This window comes from Anguilla rostrata, chromosome 19 (assembly GCF_018555375.3).
Source record: "Anguilla rostrata isolate EN2019 chromosome 19, ASM1855537v3, whole genome shotgun sequence".
NCBI classification, from domain to species: domain Eukaryota; kingdom Metazoa; phylum Chordata; class Actinopteri; order Anguilliformes; family Anguillidae; genus Anguilla; species Anguilla rostrata.
Window position 1 is genome coordinate 14,838,362 of NC_057951.1, and position 18,627 is coordinate 14,856,988.

At 57.2% G+C, this 18,627-nt stretch overlaps 1 protein-coding gene across 1 annotated transcript in view; it reads right to left on the minus strand.

Annotated features, from left to right (window-relative positions):
* The window catches only part of stab2 (stabilin 2), a 39,393-nt gene that overhangs the window by 2,233 nt on the left and 18,533 nt on the right, over positions 1-18,627 (minus strand). The window contains exons 33-65 of the mRNA XM_064319552.1: positions 18,426-18,533; positions 17,915-18,046; positions 17,688-17,816; positions 17,022-17,081; positions 16,580-16,675; positions 15,709-16,157; positions 15,347-15,414; positions 14,977-15,034; positions 14,376-14,452; positions 13,579-13,704; positions 13,135-13,208; positions 12,675-12,734; positions 11,104-11,223; positions 8,726-8,779; positions 8,463-8,540; positions 7,280-7,426; positions 6,932-7,078; positions 6,666-6,728; positions 6,397-6,573; positions 6,227-6,313; positions 5,832-5,978; positions 5,635-5,691; positions 4,108-4,231; positions 3,837-3,986; positions 3,491-3,595; positions 3,297-3,378; positions 3,175-3,200; positions 2,242-2,435; positions 1,881-2,022; positions 1,520-1,653; positions 1,264-1,429; positions 497-603; positions 182-301 (exon numbers count right to left, since the gene is read on the minus strand). Of these exons, the coding sequence (XP_064175622.1) occupies positions 182-301; positions 497-603; positions 1,264-1,429; positions 1,520-1,653; positions 1,881-2,022; positions 2,242-2,435; positions 3,175-3,200; positions 3,297-3,378; positions 3,491-3,595; positions 3,837-3,986; positions 4,108-4,231; positions 5,635-5,691; positions 5,832-5,978; positions 6,227-6,313; positions 6,397-6,573; positions 6,666-6,728; positions 6,932-7,078; positions 7,280-7,426; positions 8,463-8,540; positions 8,726-8,779; positions 11,104-11,223; positions 12,675-12,734; positions 13,135-13,208; positions 13,579-13,704; positions 14,376-14,452; positions 14,977-15,034; positions 15,347-15,414; positions 15,709-16,157; positions 16,580-16,675; positions 17,022-17,081; positions 17,688-17,816; positions 17,915-18,046; positions 18,426-18,533 (3,864 nt within the window). The remainder of the gene's footprint in view (positions 1-181; positions 302-496; positions 604-1,263; positions 1,430-1,519; positions 1,654-1,880; positions 2,023-2,241; positions 2,436-3,174; positions 3,201-3,296; positions 3,379-3,490; positions 3,596-3,836; positions 3,987-4,107; positions 4,232-5,634; positions 5,692-5,831; positions 5,979-6,226; positions 6,314-6,396; positions 6,574-6,665; positions 6,729-6,931; positions 7,079-7,279; positions 7,427-8,462; positions 8,541-8,725; positions 8,780-11,103; positions 11,224-12,674; positions 12,735-13,134; positions 13,209-13,578; positions 13,705-14,375; positions 14,453-14,976; positions 15,035-15,346; positions 15,415-15,708; positions 16,158-16,579; positions 16,676-17,021; positions 17,082-17,687; positions 17,817-17,914; positions 18,047-18,425; positions 18,534-18,627) is intronic.

Consider the following 18,627-nt stretch of genomic DNA (forward strand, 5'->3'; position numbering starts at 1 on the left):
CAGGTGACTGAGCAGCTGTTCTCATACAGTGTAGTAAGTGCCTGGGCTGGTCTGGGAATCCTGTGTTTTTACAGGTATGCTCATTTATGTTTGGACTTCCTCGTTCCCCTTGGTCAGTCCTGCTTTATCACACAGCTCCCCTGACCCCAGTGTGACCCCTGACCCCCGCGTGACCCCTGACCTTGTTCTCGTCCAGGCCGCTGTTGTCGGGCACAAACAGGGTGGACTGCAGGGTGATGTTACTGAGGCGGCTCAGAAACTCCCGGCCGGGCCCAGAGCTGCGGGAGTAATTCAGGATTTGCTGTAGAGAGAGAGAGAGGGAGAGAGGGGGGAGAGAGAGAGAGAGGGAGAGAGGGGGGAGAGAGGGAGAGAGGGAGAGGGAGAAAAAATTGTAAAAAAAAAAAAAGTAAAGATAGTAGGAGTCCCGAAACACCTTTAATAGTGACGTAAAAAAAAGGGAATTGGGAAAGGGAAAACCTCGGAGGGAAACACTCACGGACAGGAAGTTGGAGAAGCCGGGCGTGGCGGTGAGGACCTGCAGCAGGTTGCCGGTGCAGTCGTACCCGTCGCCGATGTAGCCGAGCTTACAGGTGCACTGCACGTCTAGAGCGGAGACACAGAGACTGCGTTTAACGCGAGACTGGCGAACTGCAGGCTCACCGCAGGTAGCCGCTCACTGCAGCTCACGCAGGTTAGCCCGCTCACCCTGCTAGCTCACCGCCAGGTTAGCCCCGCTCACCCTGCTAGCTCACCGCCAGGTTAGCCCCCCTCCTCCCCTCCCTCCCCCACTCACCCTGCTAGCTCACCGCCAGGATAGCCCCTCCCGCTCACCCTGCTGCCTCACCGCCAGGCTACCCCACTCCCTCCCCCCGCTCACCCTGCTGCTCACCGCCAGGCTAGCCCCCTCCCTCCCTCTCCCGCTCACCTGCTAGCTTACCGCCAGCTAGCCCCCCTCCCTCCCTCCCCCCGCTCACCCTGCTAGCTACGCAGGCTAGCCCCTCCTCCCCCTCCCCCCGCTCACCCTGCTAGCTCACCGCCAGGCTAGCCCCCCCTCCCCCCCCTCACCCTGCTAGCTCACCGCCAGGTTAGCCCCGCTCACCCTGCTAGCTCACCGCCAGGTTAGCCCCCCCTCCCTCCCCCTCTCCCCCCCCGCTCACCCTGCTAGCTCACCGCCAGGTTAGCCCCCCCCCTCCCTCCCTCCCCCTCCCCCGCTCACCCTGCTAGCTCACCGCCAGGTTAGCCCCCCCTCCCCCCCCCGCTCACCCTGCATGCGGTAGCAGAAGGTGTCCCAGGTCTCGCTCAGGTTGACCCGGGGGCCGTAGTCCACGATGCCCACGTGGCCAAAGCCGCACTTGGGGCTGGAGAAGGTGGTGGGGTAGGCCACCCGCTCCTTCTCCAACCAGCCAGCCGAGCACATGTTAAACCCAGCCTGTAAAACACACAGGGCAGTGAGGTACGATGTGGGGGGTAGAATGAGTGGGGTGAGGTTTGGGGGGCATAGCGATCGGGGTGCACCCACCTCCTGGGCGTAGGACAGCTGCACATAAGAGGCCATGGTGCCCCCCCTGTCCCGGCACGCCTCCTGGGCCTCGGTGTAGTTCAGACGGTACTGCCCCAGCGGGGACCGCACGTGGAACACGCCCACCTTCGTGTCTGCGTGGAGGAGCGGGCATTAGCTCACCTGTCTAAATATCAGCACCCCTTTCAGGTATGAGACCACACATATGTCATAAGACTGTTCTTAACTGGACTTTGTAATGCTGATGTCACAGTCGCTGCTGGAGTTCCAGAACACTGCCTTTTCAAAAACGTTCCACAGAGCCGCTCTTCACAGGGTTAAAAGCGTGTGCTGAAGGGGAGGGAAGGTGGGCGGGGCTCACCCTCGAAGTGCAGGTCAGTGCACTGAGCGTCCGAGTGGCACTGCCCGTTGCCCTGGGCGCAGCGGTTGATTGGCAGATCCCGGACATCGCAGTTCAGGCCGTCCCCGATGTAACCAGTCTTACACTCACACTTCCTCTTTCCCTGCGGGGACACACGCACACACACACGCGCACACACATGCGCACACACACGCACGCGCACACACACACACACACACACACACATTATATCATTCCAGTCCTTTTCCACGTTTTTCACACAGTTATGACTTTACTACAAAAGCATCCTGACCCGAGCCCTGGGTGAGGCGGGCGGGGCGGGGGGCGCAGGGCGCAGGGCTGGCGCGGCGCGGGCGCTCACCGGGCCCGTCATGCTGCAGGTGGCGTGCTCATGGCAGCCCCCGTTGTCGTCGGCGGCGCAGGGGTCGATGGGCAGGCAGACGTAGCCGTCCCCCGAGTGGCCTTTCGGGCAGACGCAGGTCACCTTCACACCCTTCTGCGTGCACCTGGACTCGGCCGCACAGCCCCCGTTCAGCTGGGCACACAGGTCCGCCACTGGGGAGGGGGGGGGGACAGGAAGTGACATCATATGACCATGAGAACAAGGGCTATTCAGGGTGCTCCATGTCTGTGTGCATGTCTGCCTCCTGTGTCTCTGTGCGTGTGTGTGCATGTCTGCCTCCTGTGTGTGTGTGTGTGTGTGTGTGTGTGTGTGCGTATGTGCGTGTTTGTGCGTGTGTGTGTGTGTCTCCTGTGTCTCTATGCGTGTGTGTGCATGTCTGCCTCCTGTGTCTGTGTGTGTGTGTGTGTGTGTACGTGCGTGCGCGCGCGTGTGTGTGTGCTGGCGTCTGCTCCGTCGTGGGTTAGTTGTGGTGGTGTGTGTGTGGAGTGTGTGTGCAGGGTCTGTAGTGCAGGTGAGGTGGTTGGTTGTGTAGAAGGTGGTGTGTGAGTGTGTGTGCAGGGTCTGCTCACGGTGCATGTTGGTTGGTTAGGTGGGTGTGTGTGTGAGTGTGTGTGTGTGTGTGTGTGTGTGGTACGTGCTGCGGCGTGTGTGTGTCGGCGTCTGCTCACGGTGCAGTGAGTGTGTGGTGTGTGTACGTGTGTGTGTGGCTGTGTGGTGTGTGGGGGGCGGTCTGGCTCACGGGTGCAGGTGAGGGTTAGGGTTAGGGTTAGGGTAGAAGGTGTGTGTGTGAGAGTGTGTGTGCTGGCGGTCTGGCTCACGGGTGCAGGTGAGGGTTAGGGTTAGGGTAGAAGGTGTGTGTGTGAGAGTGTGTGTGCGGGCGGTCTGGCTCACGGGTGCAGGTGAGGGTTAGGGTTAGGGTAGAAGGTGTGTTGCTGTGGTGTGTGTGGCGTGTGTGTGCGGGGGTGGCTGGTGCTGATGGCGGTGCAGTGTGAAGTGCGTCCTCACTTCGTGTTTAGAAGGGCTTGCACTCGCAGGTGTTATTCTCCTTGCACACGGCGTCGGGGGAGCAGGCGGGGGAGCAGACGGGCTGCACCACTGAGCACAAAAAACAGGTTTAAACAGCAACGTAAGAGCCCAAGCTGAGCCAATCACAGACCAGCTGGTGAGGCTGCTGGTGTTGTTGATGAGGCAGCGGTGCAGGGCTTACCCAATGGGCTCTCGCAGCGTTTCCCAGTCCAGCCCTGTTCGCAGAAGCAGGATCCGGTCCCCTTCCTGCCCTCCTGGCACGAGCCGTGCTCCGAGCAGTTACAGGCTGGGGGGGGGGGGGGGGGGGGGGAGAGGGTCACTCACCCAGTGAATCTCCTAAAGGGGGGGGTCACACACCCAACGCGCCTCCTAAGGCTGGACACATTCTGCAGCCTCACTGCGCTACACGCTAGGCTAAGTGGCTGCGTACCCAGCGACACTGTTCACACACTGTCTGCTCACTCTGTCTGACTGGAGGTTTAGAGGGCACGTCCACTAGGGGGCAGCGGAGGGCTGGTGTGACCCACCTTGGCAGCTGGGCCCGTAGCGTCCCGGGTCACACAGCTCGCAGGCCACGCCCTGGAACCCGGGGTCACACGTGCAGTTGCCCGTCCCGAAGTGGCCCTCGTCGCACTTGCCGTGTTTGCTGCAGACGGACTTCGGTCCCCCGGGGCAGGCTGGGGGCGGACACAGAACAACACAAGAGCAAAGCATCATGGGGGATGAGCCAGTGTGTGACGCCGCAGAAACAGGCAGAGGGGTTGCCCCAGCAGGGCCGAAATGGGGCGCGGCGGCTACCCAGACAGTCCCGGCCGTGGAAGCCGCCGCAGCATTTGGAGCGCCAGAACACCACGGTGCACACGGCCTGGCAGCCCGCCATCTTCGCCGCGCCCACCACGGCCAGGTCACACTTCTTCTTCTCCTGCGACGTGCAGGGAGGAGAGAACAGACGTCAATCAGCCAACAACCATCTCCGAAAAACCCCACACCCCGCGAGCCACAGAAGCAGGGTCACCCACACAGAAGCAGGGTCAGCCACACAGAAGCAGGGTCACACACAGAAGCAGGGTCAGCCACACAGAAGCAGGGTCACCCACACAGAAGCAGGGTCACACACAGAAGCAGGGTCAGCCACACAGAAGCAGGGTCACACACAGAAGCAGGTCACACACAGAAGCAGGGTCACACACAGAAGCAGGGTCACACACAGAAGCAGGGTCCAAGAACAGGCACACACAGAAGCAGGGTCACACACAGAAGCAGGTCACAACAGAAGCAGGGTCACACACAGAAGCAGGGTCACACACAGAAGCAGGGTCACACACAGAAGCAGGGTCACACACAGAAGCAGGGTCACCCACACAGAAGGTCCACACAGAAACAGGTCACACACAGAAGCAGGTCACACACAGAAGCAGGGTCACACACAGAAGCAGGGTCCACACAGAAGCAGGTCACACACAGAAGCAGGGTCACACACACAGAAGCAGGGTCACACACAGAAGCAGGGTCACACACAGAAGCAGGGTCACACACACAGAAGCAGGGTCACACACAGAAGCAGGGTCACACACAGAAGCAGGGTCACACACAGAAGCAGGGTCAGCCACACAGAAGCAGGGTCACACACAGAAGCAGGGTCACACACAGAAGCAGGGTCAGCCACACAGAAGCAGGGTCACACACAGAAGCAGGGTCACACACAGAAGCAGGGTCACACACAGAAGCAGGGTCACACACAGAAGCAGGGTCACCCACACAGAAGCAGGGTCACACACAGAAGCAGGGTCACACACAGAAGCAGGGTCACACACAGAAGCAGGGTCACCACACACAGAAGCAGAGTCACACACAGAAGCAGAGTCACACACAGAAGCAGGGTCACACACAGAAGCAGGCTCACACACAGAAGCAGGGTCACACACAGAAGCAGGGTCACCACAGAAGCAGGGTCACACACAGAAGCAGGGTCACACACGACAGGTCCAACGAGCAGGGTCAACGACAGGTCCACAGAAGCAGGGTCACACACAGAAGCAGGGTCACACACAGAACAGGGTCACACACAGAAGCAGGGTCCCCACGAGCAGGTCACACAGAAGCAGGGTCACACACAGAAGCAGGGTCCACACACAGGTAAACAGACAGGGTCAGCCACACAGAACAGGGTACACACAGACAGGGTCACCAGCAGGCCACAGAAGCAGAGTCACACACAGAAGCAGGGTCACACACAGAAGCAGGCTCACACACAGAAGCAGGGTCACACACACAGAAGCAGGGTCAGCCACACAGAAGCAGGGTCACACACAGAAGCAGGCTCACCTTTAGTTTACTTCCAGAGGGACATCTGGACGGTCTGTTGCAGCGGCCACAGGGGCTCTGCAGCAGAGCAGGAGAAGAGAAGAAATGATTCTTCCGTACATTCACTGTGTTTTTATAGTGGTTTACGTTGCATTGACTAACTGTGGAAGAGGCTGGCCTTGCTGAGGCCGTGCTGGTGTCTATAGTGCCGCACTCACATTGACAGTGAGCGTGTCTATGGTGTCACAGCGCCCCCCCAGGCTGGGAGGAGTCAGCAGGCAGTCGATCCCGTGAGCAATTCCACCGCGGAAGGGCAGCTGCCTCTGCAGGATCTGGCACTTCCTGTTATTCAGGAAGAGCTTTCCCTGGGAGACGGGGAAGAGCACAGGCTTAGCAAACAGGAAGCTGCTTTACTATCCTCACCTGCGTACATGGCTGGTGCCTAACCTAGTGGGGTGTGTGAATCTGAACACGCTGCATGTCTCTCATCCACATATCACACGGTTAATGTCCTGTGTGCGTGTGTCCCTGCACACAGAGTTCAGCGGCACTTGCGCACGCACCCACAGCCAGGCAGTGACATCACACAGGAAGTGACATCACAAACACTCACTATGCCGTCATCGCCGGCGCATTTCACGCTCAGGTCTGAGCCCTGCAGAGTCTTCAGAGGAGCGTAGACCAGCGCAGAGGAGAACACCTGCGACAGGAAGTGAGGTAAGAGGAAACTGAGTCACACAGGAAGTGGCAGCGGGGGACGTGAGCGGCAGAGGCAGCACTCACCATGGCGTCCCGGACGATGTGGTACTTGAGGTACTCCTGGAGCTGGGCGCGGTTCTGCGTGCTGTACAGGAAGTCCTTCTGCTCCTGCGGCAGGGCGGCCATGGCCCTGTCCGTGGGCCAGAACAAGGTGACCGGCTGGTGGATGCGGTCGTTCACCAGGTTCAGCACCTCCGTGTCCTGAGGAGAGCCCAGACGTTCAGCACCGCCCGCGAGACGCTAACTAACACCGCCTCAAAGCTGGGAGACAGTCCCGCGCAAATGACACTGACCTCCAGCAACTTGGTGAAAGTGGCATAACCGTGGACTTTGGCCAGATCTGTCAGGTTCTGTGGCTGAAAGAGACACGTTTCAGAACACAGCTGAAAGAATGATACAACGAGGGCGATAAGACGAGACTGATGAGGACGCAAACTGGACTGACTGGTCTAGAACACCGGCCTGCCCATCATGCAATGGTCATAACCTCATGCTGAGACACTGAATATGAATGTGATTGAGAAGGACAGTCCAATAGGAACGAAGCTTATGGCCTTACCCCTGGAGTGGGCGGAGCCTGCGGGTTGTTCAGAACGGCCTGCACGCTCTCAGGCACCAGCACAGCGTCGATGATGTGTATGATGCCATTGGAACTCACAGAGTCACTGAACACCACCTTAGTGTTCCCATTGATGAATATGGTGTCCTGCAAGAAGGTCACATGGTAGATAAATATTCATTATTATTCTTTATTCATTCATATTCATTATTTTTTATCATTAACATTCATCATTTCATCCATTATCATTTAATATTAATTGAGTCGTTATCAGTGCATTAGCATGTGAACACGCGCGTGTTTTCGGGTGGGTGGGTGAGTTGGGGGCGGAGTGTTGCCGGGGGTTACCTCGGAGTAGGTGATGGACAGGGGCTCCCCCTGCAGCGTGGTCAGGTTCCTGGGCTTGGTCAGGTCGGCGGGGACCAGCGTGCGGCAGGACACCACATGGTACCGCATGATGTCTGATATCACTCCCTTAGCTCGCCACTGACTCCACTGAGACAGACAGAACCGCTCAGAACTCACTCACCTGGAGCACCTGCCACTGAAGCACACCTGGACTACCTGCCAGAACTCACTCAGGCAGTCAGACAGACAGACAGACAGACAGGCAGACAGGCAGACAGGCAGGCAGACAGGCAGACAGACACGCAGACAGACAGGGAGCAGACAGACAGGCAGGCAGCAGGCAGGCAGGCAGGCAGACAGACAGGCAGACAGGCAGACAGGCAGACAGGCAGACAGACAGGCAGGCAGGCAGGCAGACAGACAGGCAGACAGACAGGCAGGCAGGCAGGCAGCAGCAGGCAGACAGGCAGACAGGCAGGCAGACAGACAGGCAGACAGGCAGGCAGGCAGCAGCAGCAGGCAGGCAGACAGACAGGCAGGCAGGCAGGCAGGCAGACAGACAGGCAGACAGACAGGCAGGCAGGCAGGACAGGCAGACAGGCAGACAGGCAGGCAGACAGACAGACAGACAGGCAGGCAGAGCAGGCAGGCAGGCAGGCAGACAGGCAGGCAGACAGACAGACAGACAGACAGACACGCAGACAGGCAGACAGGCAGGCAGGCAGACAGGCAGACAGGCAGACAGGCAGGCAGGCAGACAGACAGGCAGGCAGGCAGACAGACAGACAGACAGACAGACAGGCAGGCAGACAGACAGGCAGACAGGCAGACAGGCAGACAGGACAGGCAGGCAGGCAGACAGACAGACAGACAGGCAGGCAGGCAGACAGGCAGACAGGCAGGCAGACAGACAGACAGACAGACAGACAGGCAGGCAGACAGGCAGGCAGACAGGCAGACAGGCAGACAGGCAGACAGGCAGACAGACAGGCAGGCAGGCAGACAGACAGACAGGCAGGCAGACAGGCATGCAGACAGGCAGACAGACAGGCAGGCAGGCAGACAGGCAGACAGACAGACAGACAGGCAGGCAGGCAGACAGACAGACAGACAGACAGACAGACAGGCAGGCAGACAGACAGACAGACAGACAGACAGACAGACAGACAGACAACACCCTCACGTTTTCGCTGAACAGGGGCCCCGGGGGGGCGAACACAGTGAAGGGGCCCAGGCCACTCAGCTCCTGCACCTTCGCCCTCTGAGAGAAACAGGAAAAAGCTGAGGCACTCAACCCTGAAATCACTCACACAATAAGCCCAATAAAAAGACACATCAATCTTCACCAATAAAGAAAAATTAACAACAGTCCCAGACATTGCAGGATATAATGAGGCACATCTACATACAGGCCAATGATAAAGGAAAAGAAGAAGGGTGACTTACTGCCATATAATAAACAAACTCCCTGATGGACGAATTCTTGCTGAGGAAGAACTCCTGCAGAGAGAGAGTAAGGGTGAGTAGGCACTGCAGAGAGAGAGTAAGGGTGAGTAGGCACTGCAGAGAGAGAGTAAGGGTGAGTAGGCACTGCAGAGAGAGAGTAAGGGTGAGTAGGCACTGCAGAGAGAGAGTAAGGGTGAGTAGGCACTGCAGAGAGAGAGTAAGGGTGAGTAGGCACTGCAGAGAGAGAGTAAGGGTGAGTAGGCACTGCAGAGAGGAGTAGGGTGAGTAGGCACTGCAGAGAGAGAGTAGGTGAGTAGGCACTGCAGAGAGAGAGTAAGGGTGAGTAGGCACTGCAGAGAGAGAGTAAGGGTGAGTAGGCACTGCAGAGAGAGAGTAAGGGTGAGTAGGCACTGCAGAGAGAGAGTAAGGGTGAGTAGGCACTGCGAGAGAGAGTAAGGGTGAGTAGGCACTGCAGAGAGAGAGTAAGGGTGAGTAGGCACTGCAGAGAGAGAGTAAGGGTGAGTAGGCACTGCAGAGAGAGAGTAAGGGTGAGTAGGCACTGCAGAGAGAGAGAGGTAGTAGGCTGCAGAGGTAGTGGGCACTGCAGAGAGAGAGTAAGGGTGAGTAGGCACTGCAGAGAGAGAGTAAGGGTAGGCACTGCAGAGAGAGAGTAAGGGTGAGTAGGCACTGCAGAGAGAGAGTAAGGGTGAGTAGGCACTGCAGAGAGAGAGTAAGGGTGAGTAGGCACTGCAGAGAGGAGTAAGGGTGAGTAGGCACTGCAGAGAGAGAGTAAGGGTGAGTAGGCACTGCAGAGAGAGAGTAAGGGTGAGTAGGCACTGCAGAGAGAGAGTAAGGGTGAGTAGGCACTGCAGAGAGAGAGTAAGGGTGAGTAGGCACTGCAGAGAGAGAGAAGTGAGAGGGGGAGTAGTGGGCACTGCAAGAGAGAGAGAGTAGTAGGCACTGCAGGAGAAGTAAGGTGAGTAGCACTGCAGAGAGAGAGTAAGGGTGAGTAGGCACTGCAGAGAGAGAGTAAGGGTGAGTAGGCACTGCAGAGAGAGAGTAAGGGTGAGTAGGCACTGCAGAGAGAGAGTAAGGGTGAGTAGGCACTGCAGAGAGAGAGTAAGGGTGAGTAGGCACTGCAGAGAGAGAGTAAGGGTGAGTAGGCACTGCAGAGAGAGAGTAAGGGTGAGTAGGCACTGCAGAGAGAGGTAAGGGTGAGTAGGCACTGCAGAGAGAGAGTAAGGGTGAGTAGGCACTGCAGAGAGAGAGTAAGGGTGAGTAGGCACTGCAGAGAGAGAGTAAGGGTGAGTAGGCACTGCAGAGAGAGAGTAAGGGTGAGTAGGCACTGCAGAGAGAGAGTAAGGGTGAGTAGGCACTGCAGAGAGAGAGTAAGGGTGAGTAGGCACTGCAGAGAGAGAGTAAGGGTGAGTAGGCACTGCAGAGAGAGAGTAAGGGTGAGTAGGCACTGCAGAGAGAGAGTAAGGGTGAGTAGGCACTGCAGAGAGAGAGTAAGGGTGAGTAGGCACTGCAGAGAGAGAGTAAGGGTGAGTAGGCACTGCAGAGAGAGAGTAAGGGTGAGTAGGCACTGCAGAGAGAGAGTAAGGGTGAGTAGGCACTGCAGAGAGAGAGTAAGGGTGAGTAGGCACTGCAGAGAGAGAGTAAGGGTGAGTAGGCACTGCAGAGAGAGAGTAAGGGTGAGTAGGCACTGCAGAGAGAGAGTAAGGGTGAGTAGGCACTGCAGAGAGAGAGTAAGGGTGAGTAGGCACTGCAGAGAGAGAGTAAGGGTGAGTAGGCACTGCAGAGAGAGAGTAAGGGTGAGTAGGCACTGCAGAGAGAGAGTAAGGGTGAGTAGGCACTGCAGAGAGAGAGTAAGGGTGAGTAGGCACTGCAGAGAGAGAGTAAGGGTGAGTAGGCACTGCAGAGAGAGAGTAAGGGTGAGTAGGCACTGCAGAGAGAGAGTAAGGGTGAGTAGGCACTGCAGAGAGAGAGTAAGGGTGAGTAGGCACTGCAGAGAGAGAGTAAGGGTGAGTAGGCACTGCAGAGAGAGGTAGGGGAGTAGGCACTGCAGAGAGTAGGTGGGAGTAGCGGGAGTGAGGCACTGCAGAGAGAGAGTAAGGTGAGTAGGCACTGCAGAGAGAGAGTAAGGGTGAGTAGGCACTGCAGAGAGAGAGTAAGGTGGATGGAGGAGTGGAGGCACTGCAGAGAGAGAGTAGGGTGAGTAGGCACTGCAGAGAGGAGTGGTGAGCATGCAGGACGAGCCTGACCTCAGCAGCAGAGTGGGAATGTTTAAGGTCAGGAGCTCCAGGTGAGGGTGGGGCAGTGCGGGCAGCCTGAGCTCCAGGTGAGGGTGGGGCAGTGCGGGCAGTGTGTGGTCTCACCTCCTCCACGGTGCCCTTGCAGCTCAGGCCGTCGCCCACGTAGCCCGGCTTGCAGCTGCAGGTCCGCTCCCCCGGGCCCGTCATGTTGCACAGGGCGAGCCGGTGGCAGTTCCCGTTACGCTGGGGGGAGAGCGAGGAGAAGAACGTGAGACCAGCCTCCAGCGTTTCCCTCCGCTCGCCAAGCACAGAACCCAACACTCTTACAGCTTCTACCAGAATGAATCCGCAGGGCTGAGGAGGAATTCAGCCACACAACACGTCCGTGTGGACCACAGAATGGGGGCGTGATTCGGGCGGGTCGTTACCGCTCTGCAGAACAGAATGTGGGCGTGATTGGGGCGGGTCGTTACCGCTCTGCAGAACAGAATGGGGGCGTGATTCGGGCGGGTCGTTACCGCTCTGCAGAACAGAATGGGGGCGTGATTCGGGCGGGTCGTTACCGTCCTGCAGAACAGAATGGGGGCGTGATTGGGGCGGGTCGTTACCGCTCTGCAGAACAGAATGGGGGCGTGATTGGGGCGGGTCGTTACCGCTCTGCAGAACAGAATGGGGGCGTGATTGGGGCGGGTCGTTACCGCTCTGCAGAACAGAATGTGGGCGTGATTGGGGCGGGTCGTTACCGCTCTGCAGAACAGAATGGGGGCGTGATTGGGGCGGGTCGTTACCGTCGTGCAGAACAGAATGGGGGCGTGATTCGGGCGGGTCGTTACCGCTCTGCAGAACAGAATGGGGGCGTGATTGGGGCGGGTCGTTACCGCTCTGCAGAACAGAATGGGGGCGTGATTGGGGCGGGTCGTTACCGCTCTGCAGAACAGAATGGGGGCGTGATTGGGGCGGGTCGTTACCGCTCTGCAGAACAGAATGTGGGCGTGATTGGGGCGGGTCGTTACCCGCTCTGCAGAACAGAATGTGGGCGTGATTGGGGCGGGTCGTTACCGCTCTGCAGAACAGAATGTGGGCGTGATTGGGGCGGGTCGTTACCGCTCTGCAGAACAGAATGGGGCGTGATTGGGGCGGGGTCGTTACCGCTCTGCAGAACAGAATGGGGCGTGATTGGGGCGGGTCGTTACCGCTCTGCAGAACAGAATGGGGGCGTGATTGGGGCGGGTCGTTACCGCTCTGCAGAACAGAATGGGGCGTGATTGGGCGGTCGTTACCGCTCTGCAGAACAGAATGGGGGCGTGATTCGGGCGGGTCGTTACCGTCCTGCAGAACAGAATGTGGGCGTGATTGGGGCGGGTCGTTACCGCTCTGCAGAACAGAATGGGGGCGTGATTCGGGCGGGTCGTTACCGCTCTGCAGAACAGAATGGGGGCGTGATTCGGGCGGGTCGTTACCGCTCTGCAGAACAGAATGGGGGCGTGATTGGGCGGGTCGTTACCGCTCTGCAGAACAGAATGGGGGCGTGATTGGGGCGGGTACGTTCCGCTTCTGCAGAACAGAATGGGGGCGTGATTCGGGCGGGGCGTTACCGCTCTGCAGAACAGAATGGGGGCGTGATTCGGGCGGGGCGTTACCGCTCTGCAGAACATGTCCGTGTGAATGTGGGCGTGATTCGGGCGGGTCGTTACCGCTCTGCAGGGGTTGATGGCTGAGCAGTGTTCCGCTCTGAGCTTGTGCAGCGCTGCCGTCTCCGCAGAAAGCCCATGGCAACGCGTGTCCAAAGAAACATGCAGGCACGGCTCTAATGATCAGAATAAACTACTGCCTGTCATCAATCAATCACCTTACACAGTACTGAACCAAATCTGAGCATGCCAATGCAGGCATCTACCCATTACAAATGTATTTAGTGTAAAACATGGGTAATAATGCCTTTAATAATTAAGTGTTAATAAAGAAAGCTTTGCCCTTAAATAATCACACGCTCCCAGAACTCAAAGGCCTCAAACATCTTCATACCTGTCAGCCTTCTGGCTGAAATTCCTTCAGCTCGTTAGTGAAGACCTTGATTGATTGATTGATTAAGCGATTGACTGCCTGGCTGACTGGTTTGACTGACTGATCGATCAGTGTAAAACGGCCCCTGACCTTGTTGGGTCCGGTGTGGACACACTGGGCGTTCGCGTGGCAGCCTCCATTGCCCACCAGGCACGGGTTGATTCCTGCACAGATAAGTTGATCACATAAATACACTGTAAGGCTGAACTAGAGTTAGCACTGCACAGTGTGAGATTCATGCATACTAAGCAGTATGCATACTAAGCAGCAGATTCACTGTGCAAAGTCCACGCATTGAGGATATCATTGTGTTATTATCTAGGAGTTACTCTATAATGCTTCTCAATGAGACTGTGTACAATGCAGCTGAACCCACAATGAATCTCTATGGAGCGCCAGCACAGTGATGCAGTCCCATAGCGCAGCACTGCTGTAATGTTTCATACTTGATATTTGGAAACGTCATTCCTTATACTGGAGACTACACTGAGCACACACAGAGACCTGCACACACACACACACACACACACATACCCACACACACCAGGCCGTCTCCATAGTGACCGGCCTGGCAGAGGCAGTCCCTGCTCCCGGGGCCGGTCCTCTTGCACGTGGCCTTGGGGGAGCAGCCGCCATTATTCAGCGCACAGGCATCCTTCCCTGAGGAGACAGGAACACAGCGCCAAACGCTCACTGCCCCGGTCTCTGCCCCCTGCCCCCTCTCTGCCCCCTGGCCCCGCCCCGGCCCCTGTCCCCTCTCTGCCCCCTGGCCCCGCCCCGCCCCTGCCCCCTCTCTGCCCCCTGCCCCTCCCTGCCCCGTCCCCTCGACCCTGCCCCTCTCTCACCTGCCCCTCCTCAACCCTGGCCCCGCCCCTGCCCTGCCACCCTCCTGACCGCCCTGCCCCTGCTGCACCTGTCCCTCTCTCCTGCCCCGCCCTGCCCCTGTCCCCTCTCTCCCCTGGCCCCGCCCTGCCCCTCTTGCCCCTGGCCCGCCCCTGCCCCTGTCCCTCTCTGCCCCCTGGCCCCGCCCGGCCCCTGTCCCTCTCTGCCCCCTGGCCACGCCCCTGCCCTGTTCCTCTCTGCCCCCTGGCCCGCCCCTGCCCCTGTTCCCTCTCTGCCCCCTGGCCCGCCCTGCCCCTGTTCCCTCTCTGCCCCTGGCCCCGCCCTGCCCCTGCCCCCTCTCTGCCCCCTGGCCCCGCCCCGGCCCCTGTCCCCTCTCTGCCCCCTGGCCCCGCCCCGGCCCCTGTCCCCTCTCTGCCCCCTGGCCCCGCCCCTGTCACCTGCCCCAGTCCCCTGACAGACAGCCTAAAGCCCGGCTGGCTGCTACTCACCTATGCAGTACGTGCCGTTCCCCTCAAACCCAGTGGCACATTTGCAGAAGGAGGAGCCGTCAGCCTGGACAATGCAGCTGCGTGAGAGAGCAGGGAAAGCGCGGGTCACTGCTTCACTGCTGCACTGAGTCACCAAAACAGTGCTTCACTAACCCACCAACCCAGCGTATCACTGTGACTGCGCCTGCCTCAGCATCACTGCTCTACTGAAGCAGTGCGGTTAAAGGCTGAGACCAGCCAGGCCGCTCTGGGGCAGTTACCTGATCCTCTCTAAGTGTCCTGGGGAGCCGTGTGAAAGGCGCTATATGCTTCATGCTGCATGGCCACTGCTGATTTCAGGACACAAAGGCCTGTCCATGTACCCCACGGCTGATGCTAGCGCTACGCTAAAGGAGCTACGTGAACGCTGTGCGCTCCCCTGCACAGGCGGTGAGGGTGCTGTACTGTAACGCTGTGCGCTCCCCTGCACAGGCGGTGAGGGTGCTGTGCTGTAACGCTGTGCGCTCCCCTGCACAGGCGGTGAGGGTGCTGTGCTGTAACGCTGTGCGCTCCCCTGCACAGGCGGTGAGGGTGCTGTGCAGTCAGTACGCAGGGGACTCACTTGGCGCTGGAGTGGCACCGCCCGCTGCATGCGTCCTGGGACCTGACAGGGTGAGGGGCTGTGCGTCAGACGCTGTCCGACCCGCCCCCACAGGCGGGTGGGTCCTGTATCGCAGTACACCCCGCCAGCACGTCCACTGCACAGCCGTCCTGCGGGCTCCTTGACCGCTGGCACACAGCTGCGACAGACATCCGATCACACCGGTGATCCAACGGCATGAGAGCGAGGCAGGCTATGCCCGGCACAGGATGGAAGAGGGGGCTACTGTACCTGGTCCATGGGACAGGAGATGGAAGGGTTACTGGACGTACAGTGATGAGAGGAAGGGTATACTTGGCCTGGCAGTGGGCAACAGGAGATGAAGGGTTACTGGGACCCGGTACATGGGAAAAGGGGAGAGGGTTCTGCTGGTCACAGTGGACCAGGGACGGAAGGCATCTGGACCCGGCACAGAATGACGGGGGTACGTCCCTGCACAGTGGAACAGAGAGGAAGTAACTCGACCGGCCACAGTGGGAACTGGAAGTGAGGGTCCTTACCCTGGTCAGTGGGAAGGCCTCTTACTGGACCGGGCACATGATGAAGCGCAGGGTACGGGCCGCACAGGGCATGGAACGTGAGGTATCACTACCGGTCACAGTAACGGCAATGAAGGGCATACGACCGGGTCACAGGAACAGGAGATGGACAGGGCATACACCGGGTCACAGGGAATGGAAGGGGAAGGGATACTGGACCCGGTCAAGTGGAACGGAGATGGAAGGGTATACTGGACCCGGGTCACAGTGGGAATGGAAGGTGGAAGGGTATACTGTACCCTGGTCACAGTGGGAACAGGAGATGGAAGGGTATACTGGACCCGGGTCACAGTGGGAATGGAAGATGGAAGGGTATACTGTACCCTGGTCACAGTGGGAATAGAAGGTGGAAGGGTATACTGGACCCGGGTCACAGTGGGAATGGAAGGTGGAAGGGTATACTGTACCCTGGTCACAGTGGATGCTGTATTTCCCAGGCTGGCAGGTTTCACAGGCTGTCCCAGCGAAGCCCGGATTGCACTGGCATGTCCCCTTCCCATCGGCCCCGTCCTCGCATTTCCCGTTCCCAAAACACGGCTGCCCCACCGGCCCGGGACAGTTCTCACAGTGCTTCCCAAAAAACCCCCCACAGCACTGCCGGATCTGCAGGAACAAGGGACCTCTCTCACACCTCTTACACACACACCTGTGCATTCACACTGTTCACACACCTGTGCATTCACACTGTTCACACACCTGTGCGTTCTATCCACACTTACACACAGCTGTGCATTCTGTTCTATCCATGCACCCACACACCTGTCCATTGTATTCATCCACCTGCGCATTCTATCCATGCCACATGTGCATTTTATCCACACACCTGTACATTCCATCCACAGTTCCACACACCTGTTCATTCTCTCTGCACACTTATAAATTGTACATTCCTTGAGCACTTCTGCATGCTATCCACACACAATAAGCATGATCAGTGATTAGTGATTAGTGGACATGAAGCACACCTGTAAGCGTGATCAGTGATTAGTGGACATGAAGCACACTTGTGCTCAGCTGTTACTCACAATGGTGGAGTTCTTGCACATCATCCTGCAGCCGAACAGGGTGATCTGCTCTCCGCTGAGCGTGCGCCTCAGCAGGCACCGGTTCTTCATGCGGGACTGAAAGACAGGGGCACTGGCCTCCAATACAGCCCTGAATGATGTGTTTGATGTCACAGCTTTGATCTTAGTAACCATCTTAGTTGTTGGATATTTACCTGATCACCTGTAAATATCAAGTGACCAGGTAGGTGTTCAGGTAAATATCAAGTTATCAGGTAAATATCAGGTGTTCGGGTAAATATCAAGTTATCAGGTAAATATGAGGTGTTCAGGTAAATATCAGGTGACCAGGTAAATATCAGGTGTTCAGGTAAATATCAGGTGTTCAGCTAAATATCAGGTTTGGTGTGTTTGGCGGGGGGAGCGGTGCAGCAGTGGAGCCTTGCTAGAGCAGGTCACATACCGATGCTTTAGTTCCTTCTGGGCAGGGGTTCTTTGTGGTGAAACAGTCCAGACAGAATCCCTTCAGGAAAAAAGAACGGATCAGAAAATTGGCCACTCGCCATGACAACGCACAGCATCACAAAGGAAAATGGGACACTTCACAGAACAACGGGAGGACTTCCACCTAATGAATGAAGAAAGGCTGAGTTTGTCCAGCATGCTCTTCAACCTCTGATGCACAATAAGCCCGTCCAGTTCTTTTACCGATGCTGCACTGATCATGTTAAAAAAAGAACTGTGCTTTGTACAAATGGGTATATGTATGTATCTAATGGAAATGAGGATAATCGTTTGGTAAACACATTTGCGTACACGTGCTAATTGAAGACACGTCTGCTGTGCCTGCCTGTTTAACGTCATACAATACAGAGCAGTGGTGACCAACCCTGAGGCTTTCATATCGACCCTGATTTGACTCACTGGAATATTAATTAGCAGCTCAACAATATCTGTAGGTATTGAGTGAGGTCTGCTTTGTTAGGGTTGGACTGAAAACCTACAGGAAGGCAGATCTCCAGGAACAGGGTAGGGCACCACTGACGCAGAGAGTGCAGTTAATAGGATGTTTGTTAATGCCTGCAATGAAAGGTCTACAGAGAGTCAGAAGCAGTGGGACGGTCTGTACCGAGGAGAAGCTGGCCTCCTCTCTGTCGCAGCGGTTCAGGATGACCTCCAGCACCCCGGTCAGGCCGTGGATCACCCCCTTGCTGGTCTCCAGATCAGTGAGGTTCACCTGGGCCTCGTTCACAAACAGCTGGCATGGAAAGAGAAAAAATGATGATGATTATGATTATGATGATGATGATGATGATGCTGATGATGCTGATTATTCAGTGCAGGTCTGGGACTCACGTTGCCATCCCTGAGGAAGAAGCCCAGCTGGAAGGAGAAGCCGAGCATGGAGTCTTTGTACAGGCCGTTGCGCAGGGCACTCCTCATCAGCTTCTCTGCCAGGACGATGTGATTCCGCGTCGTGTTCACGTCCTGTGAGGGAAAACCACCCAAAACAGCTCAACAACGATCCAAAACAGCTCAACAACGACCCAAAACAGCTCAAAAATGACCCAAAACAGCTCAACAACGACCCAAAACAGCTCAACAACGACCCAAAACAGCTCAACAACGACCCAAAACAGCTCAACAACGACCCAAAACAACCCAGCAACAGATCAGTCTAGACCAGTCTAGAACTCTGATCACTTGGTGACAACAGAGTGCAATCAAACATTTCTGAACTGTGATTTGGCCATCTAAGAACAGAAACTGTTCGAATTTGAAACTTTGTAGACTATTTCCTTTCATTTCAAGCCGAAATAAATATTGAGCACAGGTGGGGTAGGCCCAGGTGGGGTCGGCAGCGTACCAGAGAGGCGGAGCCGGTCCTGCTCAGGTACGTCCTGACCGCACCGTCGCTGGGAGCAAACACGGTGTAGGCGGAGGACTTCTCCATCTCCTGCGTCAGGTTGTATTTCTGGAAAACAGCGAGCGGACTCTCAGCCTAAAAGTGTTTATCTGACCCTCCTGTAACAGAGGCTCATAACCCTCAGCATGCCCAGCACATCCGC